Genomic DNA, 17,813 nt, shown 5'->3' with positions numbered 1-17,813 from the left:
TATTGTTTCATATATTCATTAAAATTTAAAATGTATTTTAATTTCTATGTATCAAAACAAAAATCTAAGTGAACGTGTTGTGAAAGAGGATGCTTGTGCGCTGGGATTTGTTTTTTACACATTTTTATTCAAAACAATAAGTTTTTCCAACGTCTTGAAATTGAGCCTGTTGCGCTTTTTGGACACAATTTCTCCAGCCGTTGAAAACACCCGCTCACACGTCACAGATGAGGCTGAAGTGCAGAGAAACTGCAACGCAAGCCGGAAGAGGTTTGGGTAATGGGTCTTGTCTTAGTACAGTACTCCCTCGTTTATCGCGGATAATTGGTTCCAAAAACCACCCGCGATAAGTGAAATCCGCGAAGTACGGTCACCCTCTCATCTGTACATTTTTTGTCAATAAATGTATATGAAACCATTTAAGTGAATATTTTAAAACATTAAATAATTGTTTAACACATGTAAATAATAAATTAATAGTATAAATAACATACAGAACATTTTGTATAAATATTGAATACATGTAGTATATATATTATACGTGTGTGCCTGTAACATATTAACAAGAAGTACTAGGCAGGCTAACGAGTTAGCGGAAGGATGCTAATTCGCGATCGTGCTAATTCGCGATCATGCTAACACGCGAAAACGGACCTCTAAAGGAATGTAAGCGAACATTTGGAGCAATACTACATTGTCCTAAAGGTTAGACACGTGATCGTTCATTTCTCTTGTTAGGAGACCCACTTACATCGTCAATGACTCCTGTACCACTGTAACCAATGCATGTACACGAACGTAAAACAGGAAGTGGTATCACCTGAAAACGGCCTTTATAATAAATCACCCTACCTCGAATTAAAACACGGTTGAATAACATTGATAACATGGAGAATTCTTAACAGAGATGGGACCAAGTCACACATGTGCAAGTCTCAAGTAAGTCTCAAGTCTTAACCTTCAAGTCTCAAGTAAGTCCCAAGTCATTTTTTTCTTGGGCAAGTCAAGTCAAGTCCTTAAATAGGTCAAGTCCAAGTCAAGTCCTTAAATAGGTCAAGTCCAAGTCAAGTTAACTGTAGTTTTTATTTATTAACTTGTTCTATGTTAAATCATATTTACTTAATTCAGTTTCATCATCATATTCATTGCATTAAAGCTATATATACATACCTATTTAGATAAATGAAAAGCACTTACTTGGCAGAATTGCTCTTCAAATGACGGACAAAGTTTAAAGTTGTCGTTTGGCGGTCCAAAATGTTTTTGTTGCATATCTCGCAGCGTGATGTCCGTCTTTTGCCGTCATAAAAGTAATTGCAATAGCCGAAGGTGATGACTCGCGGTACCGCTCCCGCTGACATGTTTGCGCATGTCTGATATAAAGGGGCGTGATTCTCCAATAAACACGTTCGGTTGGTAGAGAGGGCACGATTGATTGATTGACAGGGTAGTGATCCAATCATGACAACGTTATTCTCAGCCTGCGCTCCTACCATGTTATCGATATTATTTTTTTAAATGTATTATTAATTTTATATTCAAACTGAAAACATAAGCTAAATAATACTGAAGTCATTCAAGTTATCGTGTCTCAAGTCAAGTCAAGTCCCGAGTCTTTAACTTCCAAGTCCAAGTCGAGTCTCAAGTTTTTTCATTTTTGTCAAGTCAAGTCACAAGTCATCAAAACAGCGACTTGAGTCGACTTGAGTCCAAGTCACAGAGTCCCCATCTCTGATTCTTAACACATACTGTGAATATGTTTTTAGAACAAATTTTATTATTATAAAAAATATATATAACAAGATACAAGTGTACATAATGTAAATATGTTTTTAGAACTCTTATTATTGTAACAATTTTTCTATAACAAGGTACAACACTAAATATGTTTTTAGAAGTCTTATAACATTTTTTTCATAAAAAGGTACAAGTGTACGCACTGCAATTGTGTGGGCACTCCTTGCCTTCTGCTGGTGTGTGGGCAAGTTTCGTGCCATAATTTCTCAATTTAGAAGTTTTATTATACTTTTTTTTTTTTTTTAATATGAAAAAAAAATCTGCGATGTAGTGAAACCGCGATAAACGAATCGCGATGAAGCGAGGGATGACTGTATCTGACCTGGGGCTGCTCCATAATTCTTGATAACTTTGAGGATGAACCCCAAAAGGTCAGATATTGTTTTGTCAATTCAAGTCAAGTTTATTTATATAGCCCTAAATCACAAGCAGTCTCAAAGGGCTTCACATACAAAAAAAAATTACAATTATTCTCAAAGCATCCCCTGATCTTAAGCTCCCGAGAGGGCAAGGAAAGACTCAAACAAACCCTACTAGGCGAAAAATGAGAAACCTTGAGAAGGGACCACAGATGGAAGGATCCCCCTTTCAGGATCACCAGGCTGCAATGGATGCAGAGAGGGCACATGAAATACATAATATAAAACATCAAAGAAAAAGTGGATGTCCATTTCAAAGCGAAGAACTGCAGGAGGTGCCCTAGATTGTCCTGGCAGTGTCTTCGAGGGGAGTAATCCGCTGCAGTTCCCTCATCTTGATTGGTCTACGAGAATCCAGCTGTCAGCTTGGGTGTCACCTAACCACCTCCCCGGCCGGGGAGGGGTGGAGGGTGGGGAGTAGGGAACGAAAACACAAACTCCAGCCGAATAGGCCACTGCAGGTTAATTAAAGGCCATATCATAGAAATGTGTCTTTAAACGTGTCTTAAATGTTTCTACTGAGGTAGCAGTTCTAATATCCATTGGTAGGGCATTCCAAACCTCTGGAGCCCGAATAGAAAATGCTCTAGACCCTGCAGACATTTTTTTTGGCCCTCAGGGTCACTAAAAGACTAGCGTTTTGGGAGCGGAGGTTACGAGACGGAACGTAAGGAACAACTAGGTCGACGAGATATGAAGGCACTAAGCCATGCAATGATTTATAGGTTAATAGAAGAATCTTGAAGTCACATATTAAATGCACCGGGAGCCAATGTAAGTTGGCTAATATTGAGGTAATGTGATTAAATTTTCTTGTCCGTGAGAGCAGCCTTGCAGCAGCATTTTGTACGAACTGTAGACTTTTGATATTGGACTTAGGAAGACCAGAGAATAATGCGTTACAGTAGTCCAGGCACGATGTAATAAACGCATGTATAATAGTTTCCGCATCACCGGTCGAGAGGATCGGATGAATCTTAGCAATATTACGGAGGTGAAAAAACGCAATTTTAGTTATGTTCTTAATGTGCTTTTGAAAGGAGAGTGTTTGGTCAATTATTACCCCGAGATTAGTTACAGTATCGCTCTGAGTGATAGTACAGTTATCCATAGTTATAGTGGTTTCCTTAAATAAGTGGTGATAACGAGCTGGACCAATTATAAACATCTCAGTTTTATCTGGGTTAAGACGAAGGAAATTGAGATACATCCATTGCTTGCTCTCCGCAAGACACGCCTCAAGATTACAACAGTCCCACCTATTTGTCATCGATAACGGCATATATGATTGAGTGTCATCCGCGTAACATTGAAAACGAATATTATATTTACGTATTATGTCCCCAAGCGGAATCATATAAATATTAAATAGAATTGGTCGCATGGCCATGGACCACTCGGTGCGTCCTGTCTGATAGATAGGAATAGAACCAGCGTAGTGCTGACCCTGAAATACCAACACAGCTTTTAAAGTGCTCTAATAAAATATCGAAGTCTACAGTGTCGAAGGCAGCACTAAGATTGAGTAATAACAATACCGATGAAGTGTTTGAATCCTTAGCTATGAGGAGATCATTAGTCACTTTAGAAAGTGCTGTCTCGGTGGAATGAGCTCTAAAACCAGACATCTTTTCAGTCTGGTTTTTTTTCGGTCGATTTTGGATCGAAAAAGGTCGACCAATACACCGGCAAATACGGTCATATGAAAGTCAATGAAAAAATGGATGTCGGAGGTGCCCTCGATTGTCCTGGCAGTGTCTTCAAGAAGGTTGAGCTGCAGTTTCTTCATCTTGAATTGGTCCCCGAGAATCCAGCTAGCCGCTATCAGCTTTTGCGCCACCTAACCCCTCCCCAGCCAGGGAGGGGGTGGGCAGAGAGAACAAAACAAACTCCGGCCAAATCGGCCACTACAAGTTAGTTAAAGGCCATCTTATAGAAATGTGTCAAAGTCAAAAGTCAAAGTCAGCTTTGTCAATTTCTCCACATGCCAAAGACACACAAAGAAACCGAAATTTCGTTCCCCCCATCCCACGGTGACAAGACATGGCCCACAACAGACAAACAAGTAAACAAGTATAACAACAGCGTGCTGAATAAATAATGAATAAATAACACAACAAATAAATAAATAAGAGGAGTCTTAAATGTTTCTACTGAGGTAGTAGTTCTAATATCCATTGGTAGGGCATTCCAAAGCTCTGGAGCCCGAATAGAGAATGCTCTAGAACCTGCAGACATTTTCTTGGCCCTCGGTGTAACTAAAAGACTAGAGTTTTGAGAACGAAGGTTACGAGACGGAACATAAGGAACGACTAGGTCGATGAGATATGAAGGCGCTAAGCCATGCAGTGATTTATAGGTTAGTAGAAGAACCTTGAAGTCACATCTTAAATGGACCGGGAGCCAATGTAATTTGGCTAATATTGGGCTAATGTGATCAAATTTTCTTGACCGTGAGAGCAGCCTCGCAGCGGCATTTTGCACTAAATGTAGACTTTTGATACTGGACTTAGGAAGACCAGAGAATAATACATTACAGTAGTCCAGGCGCGACGTGACGAACGCATGTATAATAGTTTCCGCATCCCCGGTCGATAGGATCGGACGAATTTTAGCAATATTACGAAGGTCAAAAAACGCAATCCTGGTCATATTCTTAATGTGTTTTTGAAAGGAGAGCGTTTGGTCAAATATTACCCCGAGATTAGTTACCGTATCACTCTGAGTGATAGTACGGTTATCTATAGTTATAGTGGTTTCCTTAAATAAGTGTTGATAACGAGTAGGACCAATTATCAACATCTCAGTTTTATCTGGGTTAAGACGAAGGAAGTTGAGAGACATCCATTGCTTGATCTCCGCAAGGCATGCCTCGAGATTACAACAGTCCCGCGGATCTGTCATCGATAACGGCATATATAATCGGGTGTCATCTGCGTAGCATTGAAAACTAATATTATATTTACGTATTATGTCCCCAAGCAGAATCATATAAATATTAAATAAAATCGGTCCGAGTACCGATCCCTGTGGGACACCACACGTAACATTATAGAGCTCAGAGGACGTATTGCCATGGACCACTCGGTGTGTCCTGTCTGATAGATAGGAATTGAACCAGCTGAGTGCTGACCCTGAGATACCAACACAATTTTTAAGACGCCCTAATAAAATATCAAAGTCTACAGTGTCAAAGGCAGCACTAAGATCGAGTAGTAACAATACAGACGATGTATTTGAATCCATAGCTATGAGGAGATCATTAGTCACTTTAGCAAGTGCTGTCTCTGTGGAATGATTAGCTCTAAAACCAGACTGAAAAGAGTCATATCGATTATTAGCGACAATGTAATCAATAAGCTTCTGCGCTACTACTTTTTCAAGAAGTTTTGCTATGAATGTGAGGTTTGAAACTGGCCTATAATTACTGAGACAGTCCGGGTCAAGATTTGCTCGCTTAAGTAGCGGTTTAATAATAGCGGTTTTAAAGGCTGTTGGCACTATCCCAGAGGAAACAGACGGATTGATTATATTTAAGACGGACGGTCCTAAAATTGCAAATAATTCTTTAAGTAGTTTGGCTGGAAGCGGGTTAAGTAAACATGTTGTTTGTTTAGCCGCACTAACCAATTTTGTAAGCATTTCAAGGGACACGCTTTTAAGATTTGAGAGGGTTATTGCATGATCCCCAGCGCTAGTAACTGGCTGAGCGATTGGAATGGTATTCTTGATCTCGTCCCTAATGGACTCAATCTTTTGAACAAAAAATTTCATAAGCTCGTCAGCTGAGTGGAAGGAGCTATTGGGGGTCGGCTGGCGCAGAGTTAGCTTTGCCACTGTATCAAATAGGTGTTTAGGATTGTTTTTATTCAGACTAATGACTTGTGAAAAATAACGAGTTTTTGCTAAGATAAGCGCATCGTTATATTTCAGGAGGCTGTCCTTCCATGCCTGATGGAAAACCTCAAGTTTGGTTAAACGCCATCTGCGCTCATGCTTTCTACATAATTGTTTAAGCGTGCGTGTTTCATCTGTGAACCACGGAGTTGGCCATCTACGGCGAGTTTTCAGACGTAGCGGTGCCACAGAGTCGATGGCTTTTAATAATGTCGCATTGAATTCATTTGTAAGATTATCGATAGAGCCGCTGTATGCGGGAAACATGGCGGTTGCCGGCGACAGTAACTCAGATAGCGCAGTTGCAGTCATGGGGTTAAAATTACGGCTGCTATAATTCTGATTGCTCTCTTGTCTTTGACAAGGAACTAAAATTTCAAATTTTATTAAGAAATGATAAGACAAAACAGTAGTGTATGGCAGTACTGCTATATTTGAGGTTGCTAGTCCCTGGGATAATACCAGATCTAAGGTATTTCCATTCTTATGCGTTGCTGCCTGTACAGCTTGCGTAAAACCAAACGTATCGATTAAAGTCTGAAATGCCGAAGTCAGTGGTTCTGACGGTGAATTCATGTGGATGTTGAAATCACCCATGATAACTATATTATCTGCATTTGTCACTAGATCAGCCACAAATTCTGAAAATTTATCCAGGAAGCCAGAGTAAGCCCCGGGTGGACGGTAAATAACAGCAAGATAGAATGACGGTAAAGCAGTGGATCGCACAATGAGAACTTCAAATGTTTTAAATACGTGAATTGAGCGAGGCCTAAATCTAAGCTCAGAATTTGAGATGAGGGCGACACCCCCACCCTTTTTTCGAGGACGTGCCACATGCGAGCTCACAAAATTTGGAGGCGAGGCCTCGTTAAGTGGCAGCAGTTCATTAGGTTTTAACCAGGTCTCGCAAAGACCAAAAACGTTTAGATTATGTTCCGTGATAAGGTCATTAACGAGAACTGCTTTCGTATGAAGCGATCTAATATTCATAAAACCGAGTTTAACTGTAATCGGTCGATCAGGGTGCGTATCTATCGAAGGATTTTTAAACGAGATGTGAGTAAAATTGTGTTCTCTAGGCCTAACATCACCTCTCAAAAGTTTATTAGCGCGGGGAGATGAAACGACTGTGGGAATTTGATGATGAATATTTGTTACACATGTGAAGTTATCTAAAACAGGCACCGTTTCATCAGCAAGACCGGTCGGGACGGAGTGATTGGATTTGTCTACTACCCCAGTAGAAAGTGTGTTTATGTGTACTGCAGCACTATTTAAACTGTCGCGCTCTAGTCTACACGAGGAGCTATGTGTATGCTGAAAGTCTAGCCTAGCGCTAGTTAACTTTAACTTAACAGACTCCAAACCCATCCTCACAGGTGGTCTAATCACCTGTGCCCTGGCCTGCTCTAAAGTGACCTGTCATGAGTGGCTCAAACAGTAATCTATATTCCTAGAAAGAGTAAAGGCGCCTTCACTGTTAGGGTCCTTCCTCAGCAGGTCGGGGCAGCCCCAGAAGGAGGACCAGTTATCTATAAAATACAGTCCCTGCTTTTTACAGAACCCAGCCATCCATCGATTAAGGGAGACTAATCTACTAAACCTCTCATCAGTGCCTCTCCCAGGCAGGGGGCCAGAGACAAATACTCGATGCCGACTCATCTTTCTGGCAAGATCACAAGTCCTCGCTATGTTTTTCTTTGTGATCTCTGATTGTCTCATCCTAACATCATTGGAGCCGACGTGTATCACTATGTCAGAGTAGCTAGTGTTGGTGGAACTACGCTGTTGACTATTGCGAGTCAGCTCCCTAAGATTAGCTTCTATGTCGGGTGCTCTGCCCCCAGGAATACACATTACCGTGGCTGGATTTTTAAGCATAATGTTTCGGGTAATGGAGTCGCCTATGACCAAAGTGCGAGGGCCAGTAGACCGAGATGACTTTGGACGGCTATGCGTCTTACCTGGCTCATCGCGATTAGCAAGCCGCTTGGGGCTAATGCTAACCGGGCTAGCGGGCTGACTACAGCCCGCGTCTGTGTCCGCCGCAACTACTGTTATCGCACTATTCTGCTCTAACTGGCGGACACGTCCCTCTAGCAGAGACAACCTCTCTCTGGTCCGCTGCCATACTTTGTGTCCGAAGAGTGACAATCATTCTAGTCACTCCAAATCATTAAATCCACTGGAATATCCATCCTCTGTGCCAAAAAACCACACACAAAAAAACAGCTGTCGATTCCGGACCTACGTGCGCCGCTGACGTCAGCCTCGTTGTCAGTTGGCGGCTCCAATTATTCCACAGATCTACGTATATAACTATATTGTAGGGTTACCAAAGTACCAGGCAAGACGTGGGTTTGGTAACCGTCTCTTTATTTCACAAATGAGCCAACACACGCAAGCGCCCTGGATCGCTCTTTCTGCTTTCGTATAAAGTTATCTAATATTCATAAAACCAAGTTTGAGTCTAATTGGAAGATCAAGGTTCGTATCTATCGGAGGATTTTTAAACAAAATACGAGTAAGATTTTGTTGTCTAGGCCCAACATTACCTCTAAAATGTTTATTAGCGCAGCGGGAAGATACGACCATAGGAATTTGATAGTTAATATTCGGCAAAATGTAATATTATCTGGAACAGGCACCGTTCCATCAACAAGACCGGTCAGGGTGTAGTGATTGGATTAGTCTACTACCTCAGTAGAAAATGTGTCAATGTATACTGTAGCACTATTCAAACTGTGACGCTCTAGTCTACACAAGGAGCTATGTGCATGCTGGGAATCTAGCCTAACGCTAGTTTACTTTAACTTAACAGACTCCAAACCCAGGTGGCCTAGTCACCTGTGACCCGGCCTGCTCTAAAGTGACCTGTCATGAATGGCTCAAACAGTAATCTGTATTCCTTGACAGAGTGAAGGCGCCTTCACGGTTAGGGTGAAGGCGCCTTCACGGTTAGGATGAAGGCCGTCCTTCCTCAGCAGGTCGGGGCGGCCCCAGAAGGAGGACCAGTTATCTATAAAATACGGTCCCTGCTTCTTACAGAAACCAGCCATCCATCGATTAAGGGAGACTAATCTACTAAACATCTCATCAATGCCTCTCCCAGGCAGGGGGCCAGAGACAAATACTCGATGCCGACTCATCTTTCTGGCGAGATCACAAGTCCTAGCTATGTTTTTCTTTGTGATCTCTGATTGCCTCATCCTAACATCATTGGAGCCAAGATGTATCACTATATCCGAGTAGGTAGTGTTGTTGGACCTACGCTGTTGACTAGACCTATTGCCAGCTCCCTAAGATTAGCTTCTATGTCGGGTGCTCTGCCTCCAGGGATACACATTACCGTGGCTGGATTTGTAAGCGTGATGTTTCGGGTAATGGAGTCACCTATGACCAAAGTGCGAGAGCCAGTAGACCAAGATGGCTTGGGACGGCTATGCGTTTTAACTGGCTCATCGCAGTTAGCAAGCCGCTTGGGGCTAATGCTAACTGGGCTAGCGGGCTGACTACAGCCCGCATCTGTGTCCGCCACATCTACGGTTATCGCACTATTCTGCTTTAGCTGGCGGATATGTCGATCTAGCAGAGACAACCTCTCTAAGAGAAGAGTGCAGTTGGTGCACGAAGCCGTACAAACCTCTTGATCCGCAGCCATACTCAGATCCATCCTGTTGACAATGTGCTTCTTTTAACAGAGGTTTGGCGCGCTTCCTTGACAGGTGATACTGCTGCTGTTTCGGTCACGTGACTTTCTTAAAAAGTTAAAGTCCCAATGATTGTCACACACACATCTGGGTGTGGTGAAATTTGTCCTCTGCACTTAAGCCATCCCCGTGTGATTTTGATCCATCCCCTGGGGGAGCAGTGAGCAGCAGCGGTGCCGCGCTCGGGAATCATTTGGTGATCTAACCCCCCAATTCCAACCCTTGATGCTCAGTGCCAAGCAGGGTCCCATTTTTACAGTCTTTGGTATGACCCAGCCGGGGTTTGAACCCACAACCTTCCAGTCTCAGGGCAGACACTCTATCACTAGGCCACTGAGCTGGTTAAAGCGATGCATGCACCGACACGGGGCTTCGCTCTATAAGCTCTAAACATCGACCCATCACTACTGTATAGGATGTACATGTTTTACATTAATGGAAATTAAAATGGGAATTTATCGTACTTGGAGCTTGGGAAAACATTTAACTAATTTACAGTTACTTTGAGAAAAAATGTTTTAGAGGTTGAGCAAATAGTACAATTGAATACAGTTCAAAACCAAAAATAAACGTTTATTTTCAATAACAATATAAAGTATTCTTTAAATACAATTATATTCATCACCTCAGTGGTATTCATTTTTCACACAGCCACTCACGGAAACGAAATAGTAATTAAATTGAACTGCAAGAGCTCAGGATTTCAAAACTGCGCGCTGGCACTCATGGGAAATGTGGTCAATGACAGGCAAATTACTACTGCCTTTGTCAATATGGTGCCGCCATAACCAACAGAAAACTGAATTTTGTATAATGGGCCTTAAAATGGTTTTTGAATTTCTTCAAAAGACAAGCTGCAGATCTCTTATCAAATCCCCCAAAAATTCACTGGCGTTGTTACCAAAGCAAAGTCAGAGGCCAATTCTTGTCAAACTTTATTCAGAGAAATTGGCATAATCCACATACTCTATTTAAAACTATTGATTCTCCACTTAAACACCATCAGGCTATTTGAACAAGGGCTCTGGTTTTACACTCTACCCCTCTGTCCATGTTCCTTGTTCCTTAAAATTCTTTTAAACTTCCATGATGCTTTTAGAGGATGTGGTTTACCAGATGAAGCCATCCTGCTCTCCTTATGACTTTGGTCCTCCTCATTTATTTAAGGAGGTTCCTGAGTCTTGTGGAATCAATTTTGGCCATTATAAACAGCAGTCTTTTGTCTGATGCAGTCCCACAACATTTTAAATGTGCAACCACTGCTTAAGAAATCTGGCCTTGATCAAGGTGTGCTGTATATTTTTTGACCCCGGTCCAGGCTGACTTTTTTTTCTAAAATTCTGGAAACAGTGGTACACACAGTTAAAATCTTTTTTGGATGAACACAATGTCACAATACCTTTCCAATCAGGTTTGAAGTTGATGTGTAATACAGAAACAGCCCTGTTACGAGTTTTTAATGATACCCAATCAACCATTTTCTGAGCCGCTTTATTCCCAGGAGGGTTTGAGGGTGTGCTGGCTCTACATCAGTGTTTCCCAACCTTTTTTCGTTCACGGCACACTTTTTCATTGGAAAAAATCTCGCGGCACACCGCCAACAAAAATCTGTTAAGCTCCTATATTAAAATCAGTTATATTACAACAAAAGATGTAAAGTCCTATTCCTATATATGTATGGAGAGTCAAATAATTTAATAGAAATAAATACTAAATATTCTTTAAATTGTATTCCTTTTTTAAAATAAAAGTGACAGTTTTTTAAACGGTGTAAGAAATAAACTATTTAAAGTGATTGTGATTAAAATAAAAGAATCATCGTGATTTTGTTTACTGTTTTAGTCTAGGTCTATAAATATTGCAACAATAAGAACAAAGTCACTTTTAAAGACGCTCTGCTGTTCTGACAGCAGCTGAGTGGCTATCACAGTCGAGGAGTCTCGACTTGACTGTTTATTTTATGTACTATGTGAAAAATAACCAATCCAGGTTCTCCGGTTGAACTGCATGCTCTGATTTCCATTGGACCACAAACGCACCACAACCGTCATAGTGTCTATCACTGTTAGCAAAAGCACACAGCAACACACACATAAACTGAATATGTGCCGATGCAATACAATCAGATCGACACAATATGAAATCTCAAGATTCTTTGATTCTCCACGCATGTACGATTAGCAGTTGGCTGACCAGGCCTTGCGCGAACTGACCAGTGGTTTGGCGATCCTGTTTACAATGTGCTCCGTAATTAATATTAGACAATCCCACGGCAAAGCTGAACGTCTCTCACGGCACACCAGTGTGCCGCGGCACAGTGGTTGGGAAACACTGCAGTACAGTGTCAGCTTTTTTCCTTTCAAAAACTTCTCCATCACTGTCACTATCGACTCGTCTCGCTATCCGCAATGACAACGTCGCTGTCAATGCTACCTGCATGGGCATCCCATATACCTGTCGCTGCATCCCTGCGTCACCAATTTTCTCGTCTGCAAGCACAAGGCAAATCACTACCTGCTGTTGCAGCCTTCTGATATGGAAGAGTACTACATGATTACTCTGCCGGGCGCTACACCGCACAGGCACACAAAGTAGAGAATTTCCCACGGCACCCCTGACAATATTTTGTGGCACACCAGTGTGCCGCGGCACCCCGGTTGAAAAACACTGGTCTACATCAACGACAGTACTAAAAGTGCTGTTGCAATGAAATGCGTGGGATCGGGTAGCCTCTCGCGAGTGGATGTATTAAATACGTCAATACTGTATTGAAAAAAACTCAACGATCAGGGCACTCAAAAAGAACATTTAAAATCAAACGAGAATGAAGAAAATAACCGGGAGATGGATGTGACTGTTAAATGTTGCATAAAACTTCTGCTGTCTCATGTTTACTTTATTAGCTAAAATTGAACTTCACATCAGCAGAGAGACAGTTGTTGTGTCTTATCTGTTTACACAGACAGATGTTATGTTCCATTATTAGCCATGCTGCAAGATGACACTTTCTCCTCTCAGCAGAATAATGCATTTGCTGTCAAATACTAGAATTGATACCAAACTAAAATTTTCTATTAGTTTGATGTGTCCAAACTATATGAATTTTTAAAAATAATTTCTCTATAGCCTGTTACTGTGTGGTCCACAGACTGATATCAGGTCTTGGTCTGGTGGTTGCAGACCGCTTAGTAGAGGCTGAAACCCCGTTGAAAAAATTAGGCCTATTCTTCACAACCCAAAGTTGGCAAGTATGTATAATATAAGGCAAGAAACCGGTTGACGAATAACACCTTGTCGCTGCAGCCAAGGAAATTGTGGGCCGATACGCTGCTGAAAAAAAATCTACCTATTTTTCATGCCGAAAAAGCTCATAGCTGATCCTTGGTGTAATCCCACCTTCTGATGTGAAATGTGCCATAGAAATAAATTTGTATTGGCTGTTGACCAGTTCAGTGTGTGCCCTGCCTACTGCTCGAAGTCAGCTGGCATAAGCTTTAGCACGCCTGCGTCTCTTGTAAGTATAAGCGGTTCAGATAATGGATAGATGCATTGCATTGCATTGTATTGTGTAAGGACAGAATCCGCCCTCAAAAAATATTTTATTGCTTTTTAATTATTGCTCACAACAATAGTAGAAAACATTTTGAAAATTTCTTGATCAATATGAACAGGGGTATGCAAAATTATAATATTCACTCCATTCACTGATTCTTTCATAGTTCAGGACTCTGTTGTCAAAAGTAACATTATTGTGACTGAGTATATGGCTGATTTTTTGTGAAATCTTATTTCAAATTAAATTTTGATCCATTTTATTTGGCTTTCTTTGCTATTGTTTGTACCTGCAGGAAATGGGGCTCCCGCAGTCTCTGGTGCATTTAAGAAGTCCAACAGGCGATAATCAAGGGCCTTGGTGCTATCAGAGTACCCGTGGTGGCATTAATTCTTGTGGCACACACTCATCTTCTGGTCTGAGTCGGCAAGAACGCAACAGGCATCTGTGGGGAGATATAAGCACCACAGAAGATGAGTTAAGCAAACTCCATGCCTTACAGCTTCGTCTGGACGAGTCACAGAAAATTCTGTCGAAGGAAAGAGAGTATGTCACACACTTCTACATTCTTCAACAACGTACACCAAAAATGTGATTCAATATGGAGGAGGAAAAAATAAATAAAACTATGAATAAATAATGAGTGGTTTTATTTTCTATCTTGAACATCTTTAGATGAAACGCCCACAGTTTTAAGACAAACCGATAACACCTTTCGGAGGTGTTATTTAAAATTTGACTATTATACAAGACCAGAAAATAGGGCCAACTTTGAAAGAAAATTCACAATGGTGGACTTCTTGTTAGATTTAACATGTGGCCCCTTTTTTGTAGGTTGTGGTTGTATATGCCACTAACTTTTTCACTATCTTGCTGAAATCTGCAACCGGGGCTTGTTTTGTTAATGCATTCACAATAAACTAATAAAATATAGATGTAGTCCAACTTTTTAAAGTTCCTTTCAAATTGGACATAGTTTTGGCCTTTGATAGAGGTCAACTCAATAAAGTCTTCCAAGAGGTTCCATCAGTTTGTCTTAAAACTGTTGGTACTTCATCTGAAGATAGTCAAGCTAAAAAATATATCCATCTATTCATCCATCCATTATCTGAACCACTTATTCTCAGAAGGGTTGTGCTCGTGCTAGAGCCTATCCCAGCTGCAGTTGACCAAAGCTTTCTATATCGTCCAATCCTGATACCACAGCCACACTCTGCTAAAAAAACAAAAACAAAAAGAACTCGTTCAGTTTATTTGCCTGCTTCATCGTCCCGTCAATGGTCTTATACTTTGTGCTGTGGCCTGTTATGGTCCTCATACTGTCCCAGACAGCCCTCATGTCATTTTCCTTCAGCTTCTGCTCCATTTTTCTCCTGTAGATGTCTTTGGCTACCCTCACACAGTTTTTCACCTCATGCTGTGCTGCCTTCATGGCACATGCTTTTTGCATCATCCAACATTCAACACACAAAACTAAAATTGCTATGTTTAGCAATGTAAAGATTAAGCAACTATCCATCCATCCGTCCGTCCATCCATCCATCCATCCATCCATCCATCCATCCATCCATCCATCCATCCATCCATCCATCCATCCATCCATCCATCTTCTTCCGCTTATCCGGAGTCGGGTCACGGGGGCAGCAGCTTTAGGAGGGACTCCCAGACTTGCCTCTCGCCAGCCACTTCGTCCAGCTCATCCCGGGGGATCCCAAGGTGTTCCCAGGCCAGCTGAGAGACAGTCTCTGCAGCGCGTCCTGCGTCGTCCATGGGGTCTCCTGCTGGTGGGACATACCCGGAACCTAGGGAGGTATCCTGATAAGATGCCCGAGCCACCTCATCTGGCTCCTCTCAACGTGGATGACCAAGCTTCTCACCCTATCTCTAAGGGAGAGCCCGGACACCCTGCGGAGGAAACTCATTTCGGCCGCTTGTATCCGGGATTTTTTTTTTTCTGTCACGACCCATAGCTCGTCACCATAAGTGAGAATAGAAGCGTAGCTCGACCGGTAAATTGAGAGCTTTGCCTTTTGGCTCAGCTCTCTCTTCACCACGATGGACCGGTACAGAGTCCACATTACAGCCGACGCTGCACAGATCCGCCTGTCGATCTCACGGTCCATCCTGCCCTCGCTCATGAACAAGACCCCAAGATACTTAAACTCCTCCACTTGGGGCAGGATCTCATTCCCGATCCGGAAAGGGCATTCCACCCTTTTCCGACCGAGGACCATGGACTCAGATTTGGAGGTGTTGACCCTCATCCTGACCGCTTCACACTCGGCTGCGAAACTCTCAAGTGAGGGCTGGAGATAACGGCTTGAAGAAGCCAACAGCACCACGTCGTCTGCAAAAACCAGAGATGCAATGCTGCGGTCCCCAAACCGGATACCCTCAACACCTCGGCTGCGCCTAGAAATTCTGTCCATAAAAGTTATGAACAGAATCAGTGACAAAGGGCAGCCTTGGCAGAGTCCAACCCTCACTGGGAACAAATCCAACTTACTGCCAGAAATGCAGACCAAACTCTGCCATCGATGATACAGGGACTGAACAGCCCTAATCAGTTGGTTCGGCACCCCGTACTCCCGAAGCACCCTCCACAGAACTTCCTGAGGGAGACGGTCGAACACCTTCTCCAAGTCCACAAAACACATGTGGACTGGTTGAGCGAACTCCCATGCCTCCTCGAGGATCCTGCCGAGGGTGTAGAGCTGGTCCACTGTTCCATGGCCAGGACATAAGCCACATTGCTCCTCCTGAATCCGAGGTTCGACCTCCCGACGGACCCTCCTCTAGCACCCCTGAATGGACCTTACCAGGGAGGCTGAGGAGTGTGATTCCCCTTTAGTTGGAAAACACCCTCCGTTCCCCTTTCTTAAAGAGGGCAACCACCACCCCAGTCTGCCAATCCAGAGGCACCGTCCCCGATATCCAAGCAATGCTGTAGAGGCGTGTCAGCCATGACAGCCCCACAACATCCAGAGCCTTTAAAAACTCTGGGCGGATCTCATCGGCCTTACCCCCGAGGAATTCTTTAACTACCTCAGTGACTTTAACCCCAGAGATTGGAGAGTCCACCTCAGAGTCTCCAGGCCCTGCTTCCACAATGGGAGGTGTGTCGGTGGAATTGAGGAGGTCTTCAAAGTACTCTCCCCACTGACTCACGACGTCGTGAGTCGAGGTCAGCAGCACGCCATCTCCACTGTAAACATTGTTGACGGTGCACTGATTCCCCCTCCTGAGACGCCAGATGGTGGACCAGAATTTCCTCGAAGCCGTCCGGAAGTCGTTCTCCAAGGCCTCGCCAAACTATATATATAATATAAATATAACTATATAATGATACTATAATGGACTATACTATATACTATATATACATATATATACATACATACATACATATATAGTATGTGTATATATCTGTATATATATATATATATATATATATATATATATATATATATATATATATATATAGGTATATATATGCGTATATATGTGTGTGTGTATATATATATATATATATATATATATATATAGTATCATTAAAAAGTTTACTTATTTCAGTAATTGCAATCAAAATGTGAAACTTGTACATTATATTGATGCATTGCACACAGACTGACGTATTTAAAATGTTTAGTTTTGATTATTATAACTGACAGCTGATGAAAACCCCAAATTCAGTACCTCAGAAAAGTAGAATATTTTGAAAAGGTTCAATATAGAAGACACCTGGTGCCACACTATTCAGCTGATTACCTCAAAACACCTGCAAAGGCCTTTAAATGGACTCAGGATGAGAATTTTCTGCAAATCCGCAGATTTCCGAGGTTTTTTTCCATCGAAAATATCATTTTCGCGAATCGTGTAAATCCGTTGATCATTTTTTTACATATATGTGGGGGGCAACGTTAGCCTCGGCGACTCACGAGCATGCGCCCGCCTGCTGCGATGGCATCTTTTGGCCCATCTCAAGGCAAAATTAGTTGAAGTGTGAGTACGGAAATCGGCTTGCCTCTGTAAACTTAACTCACTGGCAGCAGTGATGCGAAAACATCCGCCTTATTTTCGGCAGCATTTTGGCACTACTTTCGTCACATCATTTCCACTTGTTAACTTACACAGAGATCTAAGTGTTTTTACACCGCCACAATGTCAATTTGTGATTGGGTTTTCATCACTTGAAGACGGGATATTTGGGTAAATAGATCTAGGGTTTACGCAGCAAAGGGTTTTGCCAGCATGGCAAAAGTTTTGGAGAAAAAAGATGAGGATTGTGCCAGGGAAATAGACAAGTTGAATGGGATCAAGAACTGCTTCAGATGGGCATGGCTCGAGAGCAGCGTCATCGTACTATTTGGAACACAGTCCGTAACCACGTGCCTCACGGAACATATCCGTAAACTAGATGTCCCGAGGAAGGTTTTG

The 17,813-nt window shown here is 42.3% G+C and overlaps 1 protein-coding gene across 3 annotated transcripts in view; it reads left to right on the top strand.

The window, feature by feature from the left end:
- Positions 1-17,813, top strand: part of ccdc102a (coiled-coil domain containing 102A) — a 153,677-nt gene that overhangs the window by 74,477 nt on the left and 61,387 nt on the right. For all 3 annotated transcript variants that reach the window (XM_088371592.1, XM_088371590.1, XM_088371591.1), the window contains one exon: positions 13,675-13,925. In XM_088371592.1, the coding sequence (XP_088227718.1) occupies positions 13,675-13,925 (251 nt within the window). The remainder of the gene's footprint in view (positions 1-13,674; positions 13,926-17,813) is intronic.

This window comes from Syngnathus floridae, chromosome 3 (genome assembly GCF_059516105.1).
Source record: "Syngnathus floridae isolate MCC-2025c chromosome 3, RoL_Sflo_1.0, whole genome shotgun sequence".
NCBI lineage: Eukaryota > Metazoa > Chordata > Actinopteri > Syngnathiformes > Syngnathidae > Syngnathus > Syngnathus floridae.
This window is presented reverse-complemented; position numbering and strand designations above follow the sequence as displayed.